Below are 21,552 nucleotides of genomic sequence, written 5' to 3' on the forward strand. Positions count from 1 at the left end.
TGAGTGGGTTGGACTGCTTTCTGAAGTCTCTTCCAGTCCTAAAATTCTTTTATTCCAAGCAACTTTGCTGTGACCAAGTCCGTATGTGAGATACAGAAAGCACAGACATGGAGTTAGATCATCTGGATCATTGTTCTAAGATATGCTGCCCTTGAATACTTGAAGGAATCATTTAAACTTTCCCAATCTCAGTGGCCTTGTACATAAAAGGAGGGTTAACAAGATACACCTGATAGAATGGCCAAATGAAATAAAATATGTAAGTCACTCATTGGCTCTGGGAACTTGATCTAGTTACTCTCCCCCTGTCCCAGATTCCCATGCATAAAATATGGAGAAGGGGCAGGAAGCAGGTTCACTTTTGGTAAAATACAGTGGGTGCTGTGATACGTCCCCAAGCCCCCCTTCGTGACTGCAGCACTCATTCCCCAGCCGCCTGGGGCTTGTTGGCTAACAATTTGCATCTTAGGCCCTCTAGAAAATTGCTTGCAGCTGAAAGCAACTGCCCTCGCCAAGGACACGTCCTCTTCGCAGGAAGCAGCTCATATCCAATGACTATCATTTCAGGGCTGTAAAGGACAGGCCCTCTTCCCTCAATGTGGTAAAAATATGAAGTGCTATCCCAACTCCAGAGCTCCTTATGAGATTGGCTGAGCCCGTTGTTCTACATATTGCAGTCCAGCCTCCCTATCTGCCTGGTCTTGTTTCCTTCAATCCCTTGCAGATGCTGTTCCTGAGAGCACTCGCCCCCCAGAAACTTCTTGCATGCAAATTTCTCTCTTCGAGTCTGTGTTCCGGGAATCCAACCATCCTGTTGTAACATGACGATAATGAGATAACAGATAAGAAAGTGCTTTGAAAACTGTAGTTATCAGCAGCGTTGGATACCATTTACCATAGCATAATGAGGATTAGCTAGAAAATACTGAATTGCTGTGTATTTTTTTTTTATTCCTCACACAAACTGTGTTCCTCTGCAGCCTTTCTACCGTTATGGCCCCAGGGAAGGGAAAGGGCAAAGGTCACCTTGCCCAGAAGTAGGAAATGATGTAAGAACAGAGCCTTCCAGCCAAGAAGGGAAATTCAGGGATAGTTTCAGTTTAGGGAGGGGAGAGATGAAAGGAGAGATTCGGAAAAGGAAGTTGGATGCTGGTGCCCACACTTTACCCCTTGTGTGGTGGAATCTGTGTGGGGAGGTGATAGAAACATCCAGATAGAGTCAGGCTAGGCTGAGAACCGTGGGGCTAGTGGCTGCCTCCTCTGGGAACAGGCAGCGGGAAGCTTTAAGACAGAGGGAACTCCATTAGCTTTGTGTGGCTTAGAAGCAGTGATCTAGCATCTGCAGAAAGAGCCCCATCATGCCCTGCCCATGGCTGGTGGAAAACCGGCAATGCAGAAAGTCAGGCATGACCTCGCCCTGCTTCATCCGTAGGAGGACAAGACCCTGAGGATAGGGACAGGCTAGCAGAAGCCCTGAGTTGGGAAGAAGAGGAAGGAACTCTGTAAGACCATCAAAACACAAAAACCTGCTGAAAATATGACAAACTGACTTCAGGGAGAAATCTTGATGAGATAATGCCAGCCAGGAAAAGGATTAAAAGATTGTATGGTAGTCATGGGGGCAGAAGAAAAATCATTGCCTGCCACAGCATAGAAATAAATGTTTTCTTTATAAAAGTCATTATTAAAAACATAAATTTATAAATAAATGTAAAGTGACATATGTTTTGGTTTGTGGTCTGCTTATGTTTTATATTTTAGAGACATTTACTTCACATCCTATTCCCTTTTTAACAGCATTAATGCTTTGGCCTTGCTATGTTCCAGTATATAATGCATTCCTCATTTCTAGCTCTGATAGTTTCAGTTTTCTGGAAACTCTGTCTGTCATATTTTGCCATCTGTTGTATCGATGGGAAGCTTAGTAGAACCCAGCATTAGTGATATCTAAGTTATAACTTGTTGACATTTCCATTGTAAGCTCTAAGTTTTAATTGTTTATGCATAATTATGGTTTTATCTTACATTGGGCTGAAAGATGATAGAATTTCAGATAGCCTTTGTGAATGTTGACAGATTCATTATGTACATCACAAATTTTTTCTAAGAGCAGGGGAAAAATTGTAATTTACTTTTGTAACTAAAAAATCTTGTTTCTTAAGTATAAGCTGGTAGTTAACGTGAATCAGATTATGTTTTGTTTTAAAAAATAATACTTTTGATAACTTAGATTTTAAAAATAATTACTTACGTACAGGTTGAATCATTTAAATACATTTGGAATACTAGTTGAGAATGTTATGCTTTGCTTTCTATAATTTATACCCTTTAATTGAAGGTTTAAGAGAATAATGTAATGTGTGCAATGAAACATGACCAACATGCAGATTTTTTTCTATTTGAATGAAGTAAAATAATTAGAGTGCTTATCGAATGAATGAATGAATGAATACATTCCTTATCTAAGGAATGTATTAAGTGGTTCTCTAATACATCATTAGACGAGATGTCTTTCATTTATAAATGTCTTAATATTTTCTCAAGGAACAAGGACTTCCAGTCATTAAATAAAGACTAAATAGTTAAATGTCCCAATATCCAGAATTATAACTATACGTTTCTAAGATCATTTTTGTGCGATGTTATTTGCACCCTAAAAGCTTTATCTAGTTCACATTAAGCTTTATCTAGGTTCAAATTAAGTTTCAGAAAAGTTAGAATAGTATTGGTTCTGTTTCTCTAATAGACCTGATGCAAGGGTTTTCATAATACTAATATGGATTCAATTTGGTTTCATTGTTTCTTGTATTTTAGACTTTTAAAACTTAATTACACAAGCTTTCACTATTTAGTAGCTTTTTTTGGTGTGTAGATATATTGATGCAGCTTTAATAAGGCTTAATGATTTTTAAAGGTCAGTTTTCTCTGCTATTGCTTTCAAAATCTAGTCTTGACCAAGTGATTTTTTTTTTAAACACACAGCAATTTCATCAACTACTATGGACGGTCCATACTTGACAGGTTGGGAAAAAATATTAATTTGTGATGCTAATATGTCAATTTATTGCTAATAAAAAAGTAAAAATGTTATATTGATATTTATAGAATCATAAAATAATTTTTTGTCAAGTCCTTAATATAGGGCAAATTTTGTATCTAGTTTTAGGCCATGATGTGGAAAGCAGCATATTATAATTGCCTTAAATTGTCTCTCCCAATGTAATAGAACAAATGTTAATAGTTGCATTATGATTTTTAGACTAAGTTATTTATTGTTTATTTATTATTAAGCTATTTTATTCAAAACAAAGCAGGAAAATATATTGAAAAGGGGTTATGATTACAGAGGGCTTTTTTAATGTGCTATATTTCTGAAATGTAAACATACATTTTCAATGCATACTTAAGTAACAGTACAATAAAACAAAGAAATAAAAAATTGGGGCTTCCCTGGTGACGCAGTGGTTGGGAGTCCGCCTGCCGATGCAGGGGACACGGGTTCGTGCCCCGGTCTGGGAAGATCCCACATGCCGCGGAGCGGCTGGGCCCGTGAGCCATGGCCGCTGAGCCTGCGCGTCCGGAGCCTGTGCTCCGCAACGGGAGAGGCCACGACAGTGAGAGGCCCGCGTACAGCAAAAAAAAAAAAAAAAAAATTGCAGTAAAGTTTATGTTTTCAAATTGAACAATTTGAGTGGTCTTAACATGTATTTTTGGTTGAATATAAACTTCTATGTAGTAATTCTTGAAATATAATTTTTATTTAATATATGCCTCTGAGAATTAAAAAAAATGCATAGATAAAATGTGGCCAGAATGTACTCCAAAATGTTAACAGAAGTTTTCTTAAGGTAATTATTTCCTTTTTTATACTTTTATATTTTCCAAATTTTCTATAATGAGTGTATTAATTTTTGAGTCAGAAAAAACAATAAATGCTAACAAAGAGACTGAGAGGAATGACTGTCTGATTCTATTGGTAAAATAATCTTTAATAAGAAGACTGAAAAGTAGGCCAGAGGAGACAGTGGAACCTGACATGTCATGGTATAAGGTTGGGAGAGCTCGTGAGAGATTTGGATCTGAAAGATCAGTCTAGGTACAGTGTGAAGAATGAATTAAAAGGGAATAAGTGACAGGTGCAAAGTCCACTTAGTAGGCAGTTACAAGAATTTGAAGTAAAACTTATGGAGTCTTTGCTTATATTGAGACACAAACCTTGTGTTCCTTCTCAAATCCTCTCTTTCTTCTATCTAGATCAGAGCCTCATCTGTGCCAAGCTGCTGCTCTACTTTTGAAGTTGGTTGAAGTATCATACCTTGGGCATGGGATCTGCCCTCCTGAGAGCCAACACATGACCAGAGGATAAACCCAGAAGCTGGGGGGCATTTAGTTCTCTGCTGAGTAAACCTTCACCAATGGCAAATGGAGCCAGGAGTGATGGCGGCAGGTACACTCCCCTCCCCTCTGTCATGGGCTAGTCCGAGATGTAGTTCCTCCGTAAGCCTTCCAGAGAAGTCCCGTGCCTGCTGAGTGATTTTGGGTGGTATCATTACACAACAGTAACCAGGGTGGTAATACAATGCATCTAACCAAGTCACATCTTCCCTTGCCTCATTCCCTATTCCCCCTCACTCTACCATTCTGGGCAGGTCCCTCCTAGCTAGAATACTTCATGCTCTGCTTTCTACAGTAGCTGGGCTTAGCCAGGCTTAGCAGGGCTTTACCAACATCATGACAGGAGGAGTGAGTGGAGAGGTGAACAAAAATTCAAGGGTGCAAGGGTCAGGAGTGTATTTAAGCTGACTCCTAGGTTTCTAACTTGGACAATCAAGTGGCCAGCACTTGCACAATTCCTAACATATATTAAGCCTTCGGTCAATATTTATTGAAGGAATGGATGTATGAATGGTGGTACTATTACTAAGGTAAAGACTACAGGAGGTATGTTTATTAATGTATCATATGCAGAATAATCTCAAGGAGATTTTAACAAAATATTAGCAGGGGGTGTTTTCAGTCCTTTCTTAAGAGGGCCTGATGCAGATATGTATGAATGAGTGATCAAGGTCTTGGAAAGAGTGGTGACATGTTGAGCCTAGAAAGGTATTGACAGACTGTCTGCACTTCAAATAGCTTTTGTTCTTGTTGAATCTGAATGTGAACCTAGTCTGTTTTGTCCATGATTCACAGAGCAACCAGGCACAGTGAACATAGTGCTAAGTCCCGAACCTCTATTTCTGAGCTATTTTCATGAAAACCATAGAAAAACAGAGCTAAAGAGCCTTCCAGAGATTATCTGGCCCAGTTCCCCTGGTTCGGGGATGATTTGGCAAACAGGTTTAGGAAAAGCACTGATATTTGTTTTTCTATAGAACTGACTGACACTCAACTCCCAAATAACAATATTATGTTATAGAAAAGCTGGCCAAGAAAAGCTTACAAAACTAAAAAGTAAGGGACATCTTTTATTCAACTATAATAGAGTGGGTGACCCCCTGAAGGTGCAATTTCTTTTTTGCAAAGTTTGGGATATTTTTGGCCTAAATGGAATTTATGGCTAAGCATAAATGCTAGAGTAGAAATGGCTGTAAAATAATTACTGTTCTTGGTGCTAAAGCTAAAATTACTGGCCTAAAACCATAATGAAAACTCCAGTGCCAGTCAGAGTGGAGCAGTATCTTATGTTATAAAGTCATTGAGAAATGGGAAAATCAAGTACAGTCAAACATTTGACATGTGTTCTCTTAAAATACTCATACATAGCTAACGATATTCCAGGCACTGTTCTAAGAATTTACAAATATTATTTATTTAATCCTTATAACAATCCTATTCAGGAGGCACTATTATTGCCCCTTTTCACATATGAGGAAACTGAGGCACCAAAAGGGTAAGTAATTTGCCCAAGGTCACACACTAGTGTGGTGGATTCAGGATTCAAACTCATTTCCCAACTGCCTTGCATTTGAGCTCCATGCTGTTCAGACAAATCAGCTTGTCTTTAAACACCCAGCACAACACATTGATCATATGATTAAGAGCATAGAGGAACTGAGAGGAACTGAGGAGAGTACAGATTCATGTCTCCCATTTCATGTTTATTTCAGTACATACACTTGCTGTGTAAAATGGTAAAGAGAATTAACCACACTATTTACATTTGTATTTTTCCCCTATCTCTCTCCATCCCTCCCCTTACTGGGTGAGTGTAGTTTGATTCACATATTTATATGTATGTTGGATTAAACTCCATTTGAAGGGTTAGGTTGCATCATGGAGGAGGAACCATTGAGGAATAAGCTCATGAGGTTGGGGAAGCATGAAATGTTTTTACGCTTACACTAATTGAGGGACACCTTATTTCCCCACTGCTGTTTCAGGTGTGAAACTTTTTACTCATCCATTTAACAAGCATTTTATTAGGTGCCTTTTACAAGAGAAGCACTGTTTTAGATTGGAGATTATCTGACTTTATTGATACTATGAATAGGATCGACGAAGTCCCTATCCGCACAGACCATACATTCTTAGAGGTAACACAAACAATAATCAAGTAAACAGGCAAACATTTAAGAGATTTGGTAAGAGATATGAAGGAAAATAAGCTAGGTTAATGGGTTAGAGAATATCTATGGCTATGTTGCATCTATACTAGATGAGATGATCAGGGGCTCCTCTCTTAGGTGACATTTGAGCAGAGACCTGAATGAGACAAGGGGAAGTTATACAAAGATTTGGGGTTGAAGGCAGGGGAAACAGCAAATGCAAAGATGTTGGAGCAGGAATCTGCTTGACATTTTTTGAGGAACAGTGAGAAGGCTGGGCTGGTGTGACTGGAGAGGGAATGAGCAAGGAGAAAGTGACAGAGGATGAGGTGAGAGAGACAGGAGCCAAGTCATACGGGCCATTGTTAGGACTGTCGGTTTTATCCCAAGTGTGAGGGGAGACAATTAGAGGATTTTGAGCAGGAAGAGTGAGTACATTTCATTTATATTTTATTTTTATTTATTTATTTTTGCGGTACGCGGGCCTCTCACCGTTGTGGCCTCTCCCGTTGCGGAGCACAGGCTCCGGACGCGCAGGCTCAGCAGCCATGGCTCACGGGCCCAGCCGCTCTGCGGCACGTGGGGTCTTCCCGGACCGGGGCACGAACCCGTGTCCCCTGCATCATCGGCAGGCGGACTCTCAACCACTGCGCCACCAGGGAAGCCCCTTCATTTATATTTTAAAAGGACTGGCTGCTGTGTGGAGAATGAAGTGTAGGGTGGAGGAGTGGAAGCAGGGAGAATAATTAGAGCTGACTGCGGTAGATTTGCCAAGAAATGATATTTGGGCAAGATGCTAGTGTAGGGGGTAGTGAGAAGGGATGGGGTTTGTGATATATCTATATCCATATCCACATCTATAAATTAGGGCTGACGGGAGTGGCTGATAGATTGGATGTGGAGTGGGAGGGAGAGGAATCTAGGGTGATGGGGCGAGAGCTGCATTATTATTTGGAAAATATTTCTCAGAAAAGATGATGACAGAAGACTACATGGGAGACATTTTGAGGTACAGGGGGATTAGAGCCCTGACCACAAGGGCCACCATTCTCCTCCTTCTGTCTTGAGGGACTTTCTTGGTAACATGACATGAGGCCCACAAGAGGGCACACTTCTCTCATCCAGTCAGCATCATGGATGCCTTCTGTTCCAGTCTCTTCCTCTGCTTAAAAGTCAGATCAGTCACGGCCAGAGGAAGAAAATTCTACCTTTTTTGCAGGTAGTGGAAAAACTAACTTAAAGGAGGGATCCAACTGCCATTGCCCACAAGTCTTATTTTAGTGATAAACAGAGCCTATTCTCATTAACAGTAATAATAACAATTATGGAGTTCTTCCTATGCTTTGCCCTTTGTGTTAAGCAGTTGATCTGCGCTATCTCATTAACCCTAAATCCTTACACCACCTCTATACTATAGGTACAAGCTACATTTTAGGGATGGTGAAACCGAGGCGCCAAGCACCATGTGGTAGAGTAACTTGCCACAAAGCAATGGAAGAGCTATTATTTGAACATTGTACCCTGAGCACTTAACATCCTGTATGCTTCTGATTATTCTCAGTGAAGCCCAGCAATCTTTGAGAAAGGAAACGCTAAAACGTACTCAGTTTCAGCTGGTGACTAAGGTGGGACCAAAGGGCCTATTTACGTACTTCGCTCCAAATGGGGGAGATTTGCTGTAGGTTGAAGGCTGTGAATAGACATTTTATTTTGGAGGAGACCATGTGATGACTAAGGCTGTCAGATGGAAAAGGGCCAACATCTTTTAACATCATTTTCCTATTGGTTCTGAATTTTTTTTTTCCCTTTAGGATATTTCCTCCTCTGGTTTTGTAAACTGACACAAAACATTTGTGCAATGACCTGGGGTATTATGACAGCCTTAGATCAAAATCTAAGGACAACTTGGATGAAGGACAACTTTTAAAAAAGGACACGGTCTGCCCTCGCCTTGGTTAAACAAATCGAATGGAAACGATTTGTTCAGACTGGAGCATCCAACAGACGCAAGCTCTCTGAAACAGCCCTGACGCTTTGGCAAACACCGTTGCTTAGCGAGACGTCAAAACTCCCGCGCGCAAACAAATGCAGGAGGGGCTCATACGCCAGCACTAAGCGAAGCTCAGGTTTTGGAGAAAATCTAGGGGGCACGTGGAGTTCCTCCCTCTCCTGGTTAGGGGTGGCACGAGGGGAGTGGGGAACAGGAGAAAGAGCTCCCCGGCTAGCCTAATCTGGGCTGACGCCGCTCGCTGTTCAGGGAAGGTGCAAGGGGGGCAGGGGCTAGTCGCCCCGCAGGAGAAAACCTCTGCATCTCAGTGCAGGGCCAGGGGCAAAAAGGAGGGGGAACCCCGCCCTCAGTCCCCAGCAGGATCAGCGCGCCCCTCCCCCCAGGAAACTTGCCCGCCGGTCCCTCCCTCCTTCACCACCTCCTGGGGACGTGGGTTGTAAAAGCCCACGCAGCGGGGCGAACTTGGTGGCCGGTCGGGGCGAGGCACTGGCACGGCCCCAGCACCCCTAACACCCGCCGCCCCTCTCCGTGTCCCGCCTCCAGCCTCCCTCCATCAGACCAACACCCCTCCCCCAACCCCCCAGTACAACCACCCCAAACCGCGGCCTTAGCCACCCTCCCCAAACTCCAACCCCCCCCTCGCCCCGCCCGCCGGCCGGCCCTACTCGCGCCCCCTGGGGCGTCTCCCTAGTCTGGACCCCTGTTGTCTGGGCTACAGGGAGGAGCTGCAGCCGCGGTAGCCCCGCCCTTCGGGTGCTTGGACTACCCCAGCCCCTTGAACATCTGGGTGCAGGAGTTAGCGTTCCAGATGTGGCTCCTGGGCGGCCAGATGTGCGCGCTCCCCTTCCCCGCGCCTGGCGGCCGGCGAGTCTGGGCGGACGCCTGGGAGGGGCTGGGAGTTTTCCCTCAGAGCTGACTTAAAACCTCAGCCCCCGCGGCTCCCCGCCTTAGCCTCCAAACGCTCCCGGAAGCACTGCCAAAAGGAAAAGTTTCCAACCCAGCCCCTGCCCTGTTGCCGTGCAGCCCTCGGAGCTTCTCAAACCACCAGGGAGAGTAGAGTATCTCTACGGGATTCCCCAAAGAAAAACCCTTATGTTTTGGCCGCGCAATCCCGGTCCGGGCCGTGGGACTCCAGGTGCACAGCGAGCAAACCCCAGCTGCGGAGGAAGAAGATGCAGTTGGCTTGAATTGGGGATTTGCCCTAAGGCGCTCTTTGACCGGTTATGGATTCCATTTTTGATGTTGGAGGTCGTATTCCACCTGGTACGAGCAGTTCAGAGCGGGAGAAAAGCCAAGTGAACCCGGTGACTCAACCCCTTGGAATGTGCCTGGAATAATAAGGGGGACTTGAAAGGTTTTTATGGCCGAGGGGATAGCTGGTGGAGACTAGGTTCCTGCGCCTGCAGTTGGCCGGCGGCCGAGGGGGGCAGTATTGCCTTTTGCAGTGCTGCAACGCCTGCACACAGGACAAAAATAGTCGGAGCATCTGGTTTAAATCAACCAAAAAGCATTTCTATCCGCTTAACCCACTGTCCTACGGAACCGACAGAACAGGACAAGCCAGCTATAATCCCGGTACTCCTTTAACACTCCAGTAATAGCTAAACCCAATCACATTTTACCGCTGGGATTTCTAAGTGTCCTTATGTACAACTGTTGATATTTTATAGATGTTGCAAATTAAACTTCCTTTTCTGAGGTTGTGTGTGGGCATGTGCTCAAGCATTCACATTTGCAAGCAACACTCTGAATATGTTGCCTTTTTTTTCTTTTTGGGTAACTGACATTGTTGAACCGTGCAGCCCTAGAATAGTAAAAAGAAATAAGTATCTGAGGCCAACAAACGGGTTGCTTACGCTACTAAATATATAGCCGCATTTTTCCTCCCTTAACGCCCTACTCAGAATTCCAAAGGCAAGTTGGAACAAAAGGAAAACGTGTCTCAGTGTAAAGAGAGGACTAGTGCCAAGAATTACAGTCACAGGGTAAATAACCTTGTTTTCTCTTTCATCAGTGGCCGCTACCAAACCCCGTTCTTGGAATGTGGCCAACAGTCTGTCTGGTGCAGGGTGCTGCTAATTAGAGAGAGACCATAAACCTCTCTGTCAAAGAGGGCATATGACCTTCCCTTCAAGTCTAAACAATAAAGCTGGAGAACTGCAGACTGCACTCTCCACGCTGGCTGCCCTGCGGATTCCCTAAATAGGAACAGGATGAAGGCCAGGCTTAAGAGGTTACCATAGCTCTGCTCTCACACTTTGAGGAATCGGTCACTCCACTTCCCAGTATAACTTGTTTCAATTACACTCTACATCTATTTAGAGGAGAGCAGCTTGCAGAGAGAACTCATTGTCTAATCTAAATGAGGAAGCAATTATTACTTGCTGCAGTCTAATGTGCTTTGAGGCTGTCAGGTCAAATATCAACCAAATCTCATGTAACTTTACTTTGCACCTTGGAAAATATACCATTTTGATGACAATTATTTATCCCTGCTTTTCTGAAACGCGCTTTTTTTTTTTCTTTCTATTAAGGGTTTTTTTCCTCCCCTCCTCAGATTTCAAGTCTTTTCTAATTTTAGAATTTGTTATTCCAAGGTAAAGACCACAACTTCTTCTGTACACTGCTTAATGTTAAATACTTCAAACACTATTTTTGGCTTTTTTAATGGGCATCTTCTCAGAATATAGCAAAATAGAATTCCCCAAGTCTTCCTTTCATGTCTAATTTACCTCCCTGGGAGTGCCCTGCAAGCTTTAATTTTATACAACATGTTGTAAACTATAAATAATACAGTTCCACTTTCCTAGAACATATGGAAACTGTTGCCTGCTATATATCCCAACTGTAGTTGCTTTCAGCTTAAAGATTGAATGCAGTTCATCTCCTGTGTAAAAAGGCATTTGGCCCTTTTCTGTGTTTTGTTAGTTAAAACCCCGTATGGAACAACACACGAAAATTCTTCTTGTTGTGAACAGAGCACATAAAAGGCTTTACAAGGTGTGGTTTGAAGAGAGAAGCCATGGAGCAAATGCTGGTGGGAAGGTGAGGAAGGAAGGAAGGAAGGCACTTCCTGAGTGGGTACTCCTCCCGGTTGAGCTACATCCTCTCTTCAAATCTCTCCCTGTTTTTCTTAGCCAATAATTGATAGTAAATTTGGTCTTTATTTTTCCTATTAATTTAAAAAGCATCGTTACTGAAGTGACCCTAAGAACCAAATCTATTACCTACAGATCACTCAAAAACTTCACTCCATTTTAATCTTCTGATAAATAATCTGAAATTTTTGTTAAACGCATAAACAGTAAGAATCATTTCTATGTTAGCTGTTTAAGTATTCTGTGATTGCAAAGATAACCAAGTGTAATGGAATTAACAACACAAGAATCGGAAACTACAATTATTGTGGTTGGGGGTTTGATCACTGTTGAGTGTCGGTGTCTCTACCTGTAAAATAGTGATACTTCCCCAAGTGTGGAAACAAACAAATATACAAATCTTAGTTATCACAACCTAACACAAGGAGCATCACAAGCCTTATAAGGTATAATTCTCCCTCTCCCAAATAAAGCGTGTGCTGCAACATTCCCTTTCTTTGTAAGGTAAACTAATAAAATTCAAGATTTGGAATTTTTACATATTGAATTAGTCAAACAACTTTATATTTTAGGGTAAATAGAGTTTCCTTTGGAACTTAATTTTAAGGACATTATGATGGTTAATATAGATATACATATATATGTAATATATATATATCAGCCAGATACTCTAACCTGGCTTCGACTCTTCTCACTCACCTTTTCTAAATTTCAGCATTAAACAATGCTTAGGGGACTTCCCTGGTGGTGCAGTGGTTGAGAATCTGCCTGCCAGTGCATTCGAGCCCGGGTCCGGTAAGAGCCCACATGCCACAGAGCAACTAAGCCCATGCGCCACAACTACTGAGCCTGCGCTCTAGAGCCCGCGAGCCACAACTACTGAAGCCCAGGCTCCTAGAGCCCGTGCTCTGCAACAAGAGAAGCCACCACAATGAGAAGCCTGTGCACCGCAACCAAGAGTAGCCCCTGCTCGCCGCAACTAGAGAAAGCCCATGTGCAGCAATGAAGACCCAAACAGACAAATAAAAACAAACAAACAAACAAATGCTTAGAAGAGAAAAACTTCTCTTCCAAGGCTGATGTGCAAAACCATCTGCTCTTGCTTTTTTTTTTTTTTAATAAATTGATTTATTTATTTAATCTTTGGCTATATTGGGTCTTCACTGCTCTTCACAACCTTCTCTTTTTGTATTTCCCCAAAATACAGTTGAAAAGATAAGAAACTGTGACAGTTCTATGGAACTGAAGGTTAAAAGTCACCTTGAAAAATTTGCAAGGCTACAAAAAATGTAGTAAAGTTTCAAGAAGTTCTGCCTTAAATAACATTTATGCCCTGAGTACTCCAGGTGAAAGATGATGATGGCTTAAAATAGGGGAAATGAAGGGGAGGTGATTTTAATGGTCAAATTCAGTATATATTTTGGAGAGAGCCGAAAGGACTTACTAATGTATCAGATGTAAGAGGTAAGGGAAAGAAGAGAACCAAGAATTAAAAAAAAAAAAAAACACCAAAAACCAAAACCTGCTTTGAGAGAAACCAAATAAATTATTCAACAACCTAGGAGAAATCAAAGCATAAATAATACTCCATCTGAACATTTGGTAACAATGAATTTGTTATTTTTAAAGCAAGAATTATTTTCCTTAAATTAATTGTTATGCTATCCTACTTGGACATAGGTATTGTGCAGAGCTACCATACACAGTAGACACTCAAGGAATATTTTTGAATGAAAAAATTATTTGATTTGCACATAGTGCCAAAATACCATATTTTCCTTTTTTTCCCTCTTTCCCCTTGTCCTTAATCTGGGATTGCCAGGTAAACTAAGAGTAAATGGGGTGATTTTCCTGCTTTTTTGAGCACAGTCTCTTAGTATCCTATATTTATGGACAGTTATCAATCTTGTGTGTTAAAATTTCAGTTCAAAGCATCGTCTTATAAAAATCAATTTAAAAAATGTTACTAAAACCAGACCATAAGGAGAGAGTTTCAAGAATAGAATACTGATGGGTAGGTAAAAGGCAGAATGTTTTCCAGGGAACAATGAATCAGTCTCTGACATGATTTTTTTTTTTTTTTTTTTTGCGGTACGCGGGCCTCTCACCGTTGTGGCCTCTCCCGTTGCAGAGCACAGGCTCCGGACGCGTAGGCCCAGCGGCCATGGCTCACGGGCCCAGCCGCTCCGCGGCATGTGGGATCTTCCCGGACCGGGGCACGAACCCGCGTCCCCTGCATCGGCAGGCGGACTCCCAACCAACTGCGCCACCAGGGACGCCCTCTGACATGATTTTTGTTCCATGAATTTCTTTCTGAAGAACAGTGAACCACTAAAAGGGAGAATAAAACTCTGAATAAAATGCTGCAGTTCATATATTCATTGTATTCTTTTGAATATTTAAATTTCTAACTTCTTTGGATTAACACAAGGATATGTATCCTAATAAAAGCAAAAATATAACTCCATTTGGAAATACATTAAAACATTATATATCATAATGAAGTCACACAAAGAAACTTTTTTAAACACAGGCTTTCTCTTTAAAGTTTAAATGCGAGGCAGACATCTGACTTTAAAACAGATGGAACCCCGGAACATTTCCAGGATACATAAAATTGAATTTTGTGTTATATTTTATGTCTGAGACAGCTAACAATATAAATTGATGGCTAGGGTTTCTGTACTGGTTGTTTTTTCCTACCTTCTTTTTCTAACATTCAATTTAACAGTTGTTTCTTTTGTAATCCTATGGATGAGCATTCCAGAATGTATGATTTTTTTCAGTTATACATGTATATATTTTTTCAGATTATTTTCCACTATAGGTTATTACAAGATATTGAATATAGTTCCCTGTGCTATACAGTAAATTCTTGTTACTTACCTATTTTATTTTATTATTTATTTTTGGCTGTGTTGGTCTTTGTTGCTGTGTGCGGGTTTTCTCTAGTTGTTGTGAGCGGAGGCTACTCTTCATTGCGGTGCATGGGCTTATCATCGTGGTGGCTTCACTTATTACAGAGCACGGGCTCTAGGCACGGGCTTCAGTAGTTGTGGCACATGGGCTCAGTAGTTGTGGCTCGTGGGCTCTAGAGTGCAGGCTCAGTAGTTGTGGCGCATGGGCTTAGCTGCTCCATGGCATGTGGGATCTTCCTGGACCAGGGCTTGAACCTGTGTCCCCTGAATTGGGAGGCAGATTCTTAACTACTGTGCCACCAGGGAAGGCCCTCTATTTTATGTATAGTAGTTTGTATCTGTTAATCCCATACTCCTAATGTATACCACACCCCTTTCCACTTTGGTAACCATAAGTTTGTTTTCTATGTCTCTGAGTCTGTTTCTGTTTTGTATATAGATTCATTTGTATTATTTTTCAGATCCCACATATGAGTGATACCATATAGTACTTGTCTTTCTTGGACTTAACTTCACTTAGTGTGATATTCTCTAGGTCCACCCATGTTGTTGCAAATGGCAATATTTCAAAGAATGTATATGATTTTTATAATTTGCTCTATGATTTGTATCTTAAGTGTGTACCTATGGTGTCTACTATTTAATCAAGAGACACTCAGTAATAAATAATGTAATTTCATGGAACCTAACATATATATTCTGACACAGGAAAAAAAATACAAGTTACCACTAATAAAATGAGTTTATTTTATATTAAAGTTTTGAAAAACCACATTTGTAAAATTACCGCCATACTAGGCCTAAAGATAGCCTTTACAAAGGGATTAAAAATTGCAAAACTGCTTTCTCTTAACTACTAAAGTACATAGATTTAAAAGGTGTTAGAAGAGAAAACGTTAATTCATGGTCAATGTTTAAAGAGTTAAAATACATTATATCTGTAGAAAACTACTAGAAGATTAAATCTTAAAAACATTAAGAGAATAAATGCTGTACTTTCCTTTCAGAAAGCTTTACTCTTAAGTGATGTTTACTGAGAAACATACACTGCATACCACAATAACGATCTTATCAAAATTTATCTAACTGCTTTGCATATGGATCAACTTAAACAGAAACATAGGAAATTGCTTTTCAATACATATTAACTTCTTATTTTTCCTGATAAAAGAAAATCAAAATAAAAATTTAGTTCATTCCAATTAAAAATACAAATTACTAATATTTAACAGTTGTATTATTTCTAATAACACAAAAGTTCAAGCATTCCAGAGTACAAACTGTTACTTAAAAAGAAAGAAAGAAAGAAAGAAAAACATTTATCTAACCAATGTTTTACAGAAATTTGGAATATTTACATATAACACTGTAGAAATCTTTGGTGGTGACATATGGATTAAGTTCCCTGAAAACACTTTAATAATTTTGTTCCATCAATCTGTGTACTCAAGTATTTATAATTGGTAATGCTGGCACCATCATTTTCTACCCAATTCCACATACATATAGGGAAGTGTGTGGAGGGAATCTTATGCAGGGTCTATGGGGGTTTACATAATTAATTCCTTAGCAATAAGGCTTATTTCGGGCCCATTTTTATACCAGAAAAAATATGGTGAACTAAAGAATAGATCAATTAGTACTTCCAAACAAACCCTGGAAATAGTTAATATTATGAACAAGTTGAATGACTATATAATAAAATAAAACACCAGCTACAATTTCTGGATAAACTTTAACAGCTACCAAAACAGTGCCCTAAAGGCTCGTGCAGCATCCAAAGCCCATCTGCCAAGTGGTAAGCAATGGGGGAAGCAAGGCACTGTGCTCTAGGGATTAACACACCTCTTTTAAAAGCATTAGACTTAAAAGCAGAAAAACAAAAAATGACCTGTTCCACCTTAAAAGAAACAAAAATTTACGTTTATTATACAAAATTCAAAAGAAAGCATGCTAAAACACACATAAAAGAAAAGAAGCAAATTTAAGAAATGTAAGAAAAGGAAAGAAAGGAAATGATAGACCAGCAAAATGACATTGACTGTATATAAGGATATAACAAACACATGAGGGGAAGCATTGTTCAGTGTAAAGAGACACAATTAAACAGAAGGACTTGCATTATCTCTTTGAAACTAGTGTTGTCCTCCATTAAACGTTTTGATTCTAGAAGTGTAGAGGGATAAATAATTCCTCCAACTTAGGACAGTATTCATGAGTTTACTATAATTAAAGAATAGGTTTAATACTGAAATTAGACTTGAAAAAAAATACAGTGGTGCAAATCAGCCCCCAAAGGTAATGTTTTTGATACAAAGTCACTTACTTACAATGACCTTGTCAGGCAATTTGAGATGACATTGCCTTTGTGTAGGAAAGATAAGCATGGCACAGGTAGCATTTATACTGGGAAGTCTAGTACTAGGCAAAATAAATAAAACTCTCTTCCAAGAGTTTATAACCAGAATTCATAGAAATTTTGAACACAAAGAGTCTTTCCAGAAACGAAGAGGCTAAAAATTAGTCAAGGTAAAATAGATGAAGATATTCATGGAATTAAACTTTGGGGGAAAATAAGTTGAATGAAGTTTTAGTCGGTGGTACTTATCAAGAATGTGAGATGATCTAGAAGACATTTTAAGACTTGTATCAGGAGAAATGTATGAATTATATTAAGGTACTCCTGAGTAAACATTCTGTTCTCTACCAACACTCTGAGTAGGTCCTGAATATACATTGCTAGCTGGCTTCATTTCTTAGAAGGTAGAAAGGTCAAAGATCTTACAAATCTCTCTCACTGCTTTTTCTTTTGGACAAATAGAAAACTCAAGTAAATTATCTGAACAAGTATAATAATACAAATTTGATTACTGATCACTAAAACCATCATCAGAAATATATTTACTTAAGAGTTCATAATGCATAGTTACCTATGCCACCTAAAAAACCTCAAAGTTCAGTAACTCAAATTCTCTTGGATTAAAAAAAATGGTATTTTTCTAAAATCTATTATAATAATTTCTAACATGTAAGATTAACAACATTTGTATTTTGCATTGGCAGGTATCTTCAGGAAATTATTTCAGCTAGAAGTGAAGTGATTCAAATGGTTCTAGTCAATGCCAGATTTATAAATCAGCAGCTCGTATCAGTGCCAAGCTTGTGAATGGATTGGCTGTTGGTTAATTTCATGAATTAGAAGATACCTCAGTGCTATACTGGTCTATGACTCCATTTCACAAAAGCTACCACTTTTAAAAGCTGAAAACATAACCAGTGTTAACAAAAACATGCTAAGTTCAACTGCACTATAGAGCTAAATATGGGAAGCTGGTGAGTTTTAAAATAACTTCTTATCTGTAAAGAAGGTAAGTAAAAATAGTTAAAACTGAAAAATAAGCTCTGGTTTTTATTATTAAAATTAAATGAATATAACTAATGAAACCCACAGGAAAAGAGATGATGTAATTCAAGGCATAAATTTGACATGCCAGAATATGACAAATAACAATAAACACAGTGTTAATAAAACTTAAAATAAATGTACAGTTGTAAAATAAGTAAACAATTTTCAAGTGTGCAAAACTAGTCAGGAACGAAAGTGCTATGTAGATACCTGGTTTTCAAACATTTGCCTTGAAAACTTTCAGTTGATGGTGGAAAAACTAGAAAGTATTAACAAAGTAAAAATTTGAAGACTATAAAGCGTACTTTATCTTACATTATACCCTTGTTCTATCACTGCTGGATCAGAGGCCTATTTAATTACTATCCTCATGTGATAGAGAGGATAGTAACAGAAATACAGGTAAACACAATACAATATCACAAAGTCTGGTGTATCTTGAACCATAAAAAGACTCTTTTCAAGTATACTGTGGGTTTGTGTTTCACTTTACATCACAGGCACTCAGTGTTCTGAAGAATGTGACAATAGATAACACAGTATTCTATTATTTCTGATATATCTATCTATCAATTTTTGTATAACTACCTTTAGTAGTCAAGATTTGGAAGTAATTGTTAAAGAAATAAAAGCTATTTAAATAGATGAAAGTAAACCCTATCACCACCACAATTTAAAGAATTATTTTAATGTATAAATCCTGAATATATGATGTTAGAAAAAAAGTTGATGTATTAGCATAATTTGTCTTGGGATACTTGACATGTACATGACTAAAAATAAACTTGTGGTCTCTTCTTCACTTTGTATTTCAGTGACCCATACCGCACCTGAAGAGAGAAATGTGTTATTATTATGACTTAGGTTTTGAAATAAGACAGGACTTAATAGCTCATAATCACAGTAATAATTTTTTAACTTTTCTGATATAAACAATCAATTATGCGCTAAGTGTGTACTCAATAGACAGCACTACCTATATACTCCAAAATGTAGTTGGCATTATGTTGCATATATGCACAATTAACACTGATAAAAAATGAAAACTTATTAAAACTGTTATTAACTGTTATTATTTATGCTTTGCTGGGTACATGTCAATGAACATTGCCACAATAATCTGAGGTCATTCGCTGAAATCCTCCACTGCTTTCTGGGCACAAAGACAACATATTATTATGGATAGACTTTTACTATTTAATCCTTATTTAGAGTTGGTTCAGAACAAAAGTACATACTTAATACTGCTTTTTCTTGCATATACGTAGGGCTGGCACTGGGTACTCACATCAACCGTAGGATTTTGCTGTGTGAGAATACCATTTTCTACTTAGAGTGGAAGACTAGGAATCTGCCATTTTCTAAATTTCCAGAGATCGTAATCCATCTGATCTGAATAAAGAATTTTAAATATAGCCGGTGCTCTATTATTCCGACCCTTCATCTACGGATACCCTAAATGCGAATGCAGCAGGAAACCCCTTAATAGTAATCACTGGGAAAACAACTCTATACCTGACTAACCTCTTTTCGGCCTTTCACGGTTTTCACAGATTTCATGCTTTGTGATCTTCGTAGCCCTTTGTGTGTTAACATCTCATCATCTGAATATGGCCCATCCGCTTCTTCATCTGTTTTCTCATCTCCATCTCTCAGTGGAATTCCATCACCTAAACGAGTTGTCAAAACCAGTATGTTTTGGTAAAAGGATGCCAGTCAGCACCGCCTCTTCACCCTGTCTATTGGCGGTTCTCTGCATTTGCCAGCTTGCTCTTCTCCCTGTCTCATCTGGAAGGCGTTCCCTGCCCTTTACCATCAATCTTTGCCCCTTGCACTATTCTAGAGGAGGCTCATAACTCATTTCTTCCAGGAAGTTTTCCCTGGCCATTCCTATTTTTACTATGCATTTTTCAGAATAATTAAAAATACTTTATTTTTTAGTAGGTTAACATGGTTGTCTTGTTCGAAAGTCAAAGAATATAAATAGATACACAGTGAAAAGTCTCTTCCTGCCCTTTCTCCTTTTTGTGAACTTTTTTTTTTTTAAAAATATTTATTTATTTATTTGGCTGCACCAGGTCTTAGTTGCAGCATGCAGGATCTTTAGTTGTGGCATGTGGGTGGGATCTAGTTCCCTGACCAGGGATCAAAACCGGGCCCCCTGCATTGGTAGCAAAGTCTTAACCACTGGACCATCTGGGAAGTCCTCTTTTTGTGAATTCTAAGCAACCTAAGCAACGGTGTGTTTTGGTCTGTTATTTGTACCTTTGACTTTAATTAGGAACTCAGGGTCCTTCTCACTCCCCAACGTGTCAAACCTTTTTTCAAGACCAGAAATGGTAGAGTGAACTTAAGGAATCATATAAAACCCAAAGGGGATAGAACTATGGGCAAGATAATTCACTGGGGGCAGGTGATGGAGAAGTTAAACTAACACTGTTGCAGCTGCTAAGATAAAACCCAGCCAGACAGGCTACAGTAATTGGAAACACCACAGGCTATGATGACTGATGTTAGTCAAAGAAAATAGCCAGCATCAGGAGGGTCAGTAAGAGATGGATCCTGTGGGTGTGCTAACAGGCTGCTATGTGTAGCAACGAAGACTTAACATTGGCCAATATGCAAACATCTAGGCAGTCAGGCTGGTTACTGTCAGGAAATCTGAGAGCACCCTGAGAGGCTGGGATTCAGGGACAAGAACACTCCCATTCCTGAAGCAGTGGTTCTCAAACTTTATTAGAGTTTATTAGCACAAACTTATTAGCACCTATTAGAGTCACCTGGAGAATTTACTGATCCACACATTGCTGGGCCTGGTGTGGGGCTGAGAATCTACATTCCTAGCAAGTTCCCAGGTGATGCTTATGCTACTGGTCCCGGGCCCACACTTTGAGAACTACTGCCTGGATGGCGCAAGAGAGGGGCTCAAGTCTAAGGCAACTGGAGTACTAGGTAGGTTATAAAGACAGGGGTGAGGGACTTCCCTGGCGGTCCAGTGGTTAGGACTCTGTGTTTTCACTGCCGAGGGCCTAGGTTCCATCTCTGGCTTGGGAACTAAGATCCCATAAGACATAGGGAGCGGCCAAAAAGAAAAGAAAAAAAGAAGAAAGACAGGGGTGACGTTACAAGGCCCCATTATGTTTCAAATTCTCCTTCAATAAAGGTAAGGAGCATAGATACCTTCTTCAGATGAGAAAAAAGTAGCAGGTTTTCCAGGCTCAGGAGGGGGCAAGAGATGGACTTTTTGCATGTGAAGAAAAGTATGCTGAATAATTGTTTATTAATCTGCTCTCATAGGACATGAATAACTTGAGCATCACTAAGCAAACTATGAAGAGTTATAATGGGAACATACTGTATAGCACAGGGAACTCTACCTAATGCACTGTGGTAACCTAAATGGGAGGGAAGTCCAAAACGGAAGGGATATCTATATGTGTATAGCTGATTCATTTTGATTTTGTTGTGCAGTGGAGGCTAACATAACATTGTAAAGCAACCATACTCCAATAAAAATTAATTAAAAAAAAGCTTCCTCGTCTCATAATAAGATAAACATCTTTAATTATATATTTAG

At 39.7% G+C, this 21,552-nt stretch overlaps 1 protein-coding gene and 1 long non-coding RNA gene across 4 annotated transcripts in view; one reads left to right on the top strand and one right to left on the bottom strand.

Annotated features, from left to right (window-relative positions):
- Nucleotides 1-9,001, top strand: part of LOC137208547 (uncharacterized) — a 33,659-nt gene extending 24,658 nt beyond the window's left edge. Inside the window, exons 2-3 of the long non-coding RNA XR_010935656.1 lie at nt 4,255-4,447; nt 8,357-9,001. This is a non-coding gene — a long non-coding RNA (uncharacterized lncRNA). The remainder of the gene's footprint in view (nt 1-4,254; nt 4,448-8,356) is intronic.
- Nucleotides 9,002-15,292: 6,291 nt separating this feature from the next.
- Nucleotides 15,293-21,552, bottom strand: part of REEP3 (receptor accessory protein 3) — a 99,263-nt gene continuing 93,003 nt past the window's right edge. For 2 of the 3 annotated variants that reach the window (XM_067710835.1, XM_067710833.1), the window contains 2 exons: nt 19,491-19,645; nt 15,293-18,805 (listed from right to left, as the gene is read on the bottom strand). In XM_067710835.1, the coding sequence (XP_067566936.1) occupies nt 18,749-18,805; nt 19,491-19,645 (212 nt within the window). In that variant the 3' untranslated portion in view covers nt 15,293-18,748. The remainder of the gene's footprint in view (nt 18,806-19,490; nt 19,646-21,552) is intronic. The other variant, XM_067710834.1, reaches the window with a different exon arrangement.

Source organism: Pseudorca crassidens, chromosome 16 (genome assembly GCF_039906515.1).
Source record: "Pseudorca crassidens isolate mPseCra1 chromosome 16, mPseCra1.hap1, whole genome shotgun sequence".
Lineage (NCBI taxonomy): Eukaryota > Metazoa > Chordata > Mammalia > Artiodactyla > Delphinidae > Pseudorca > Pseudorca crassidens.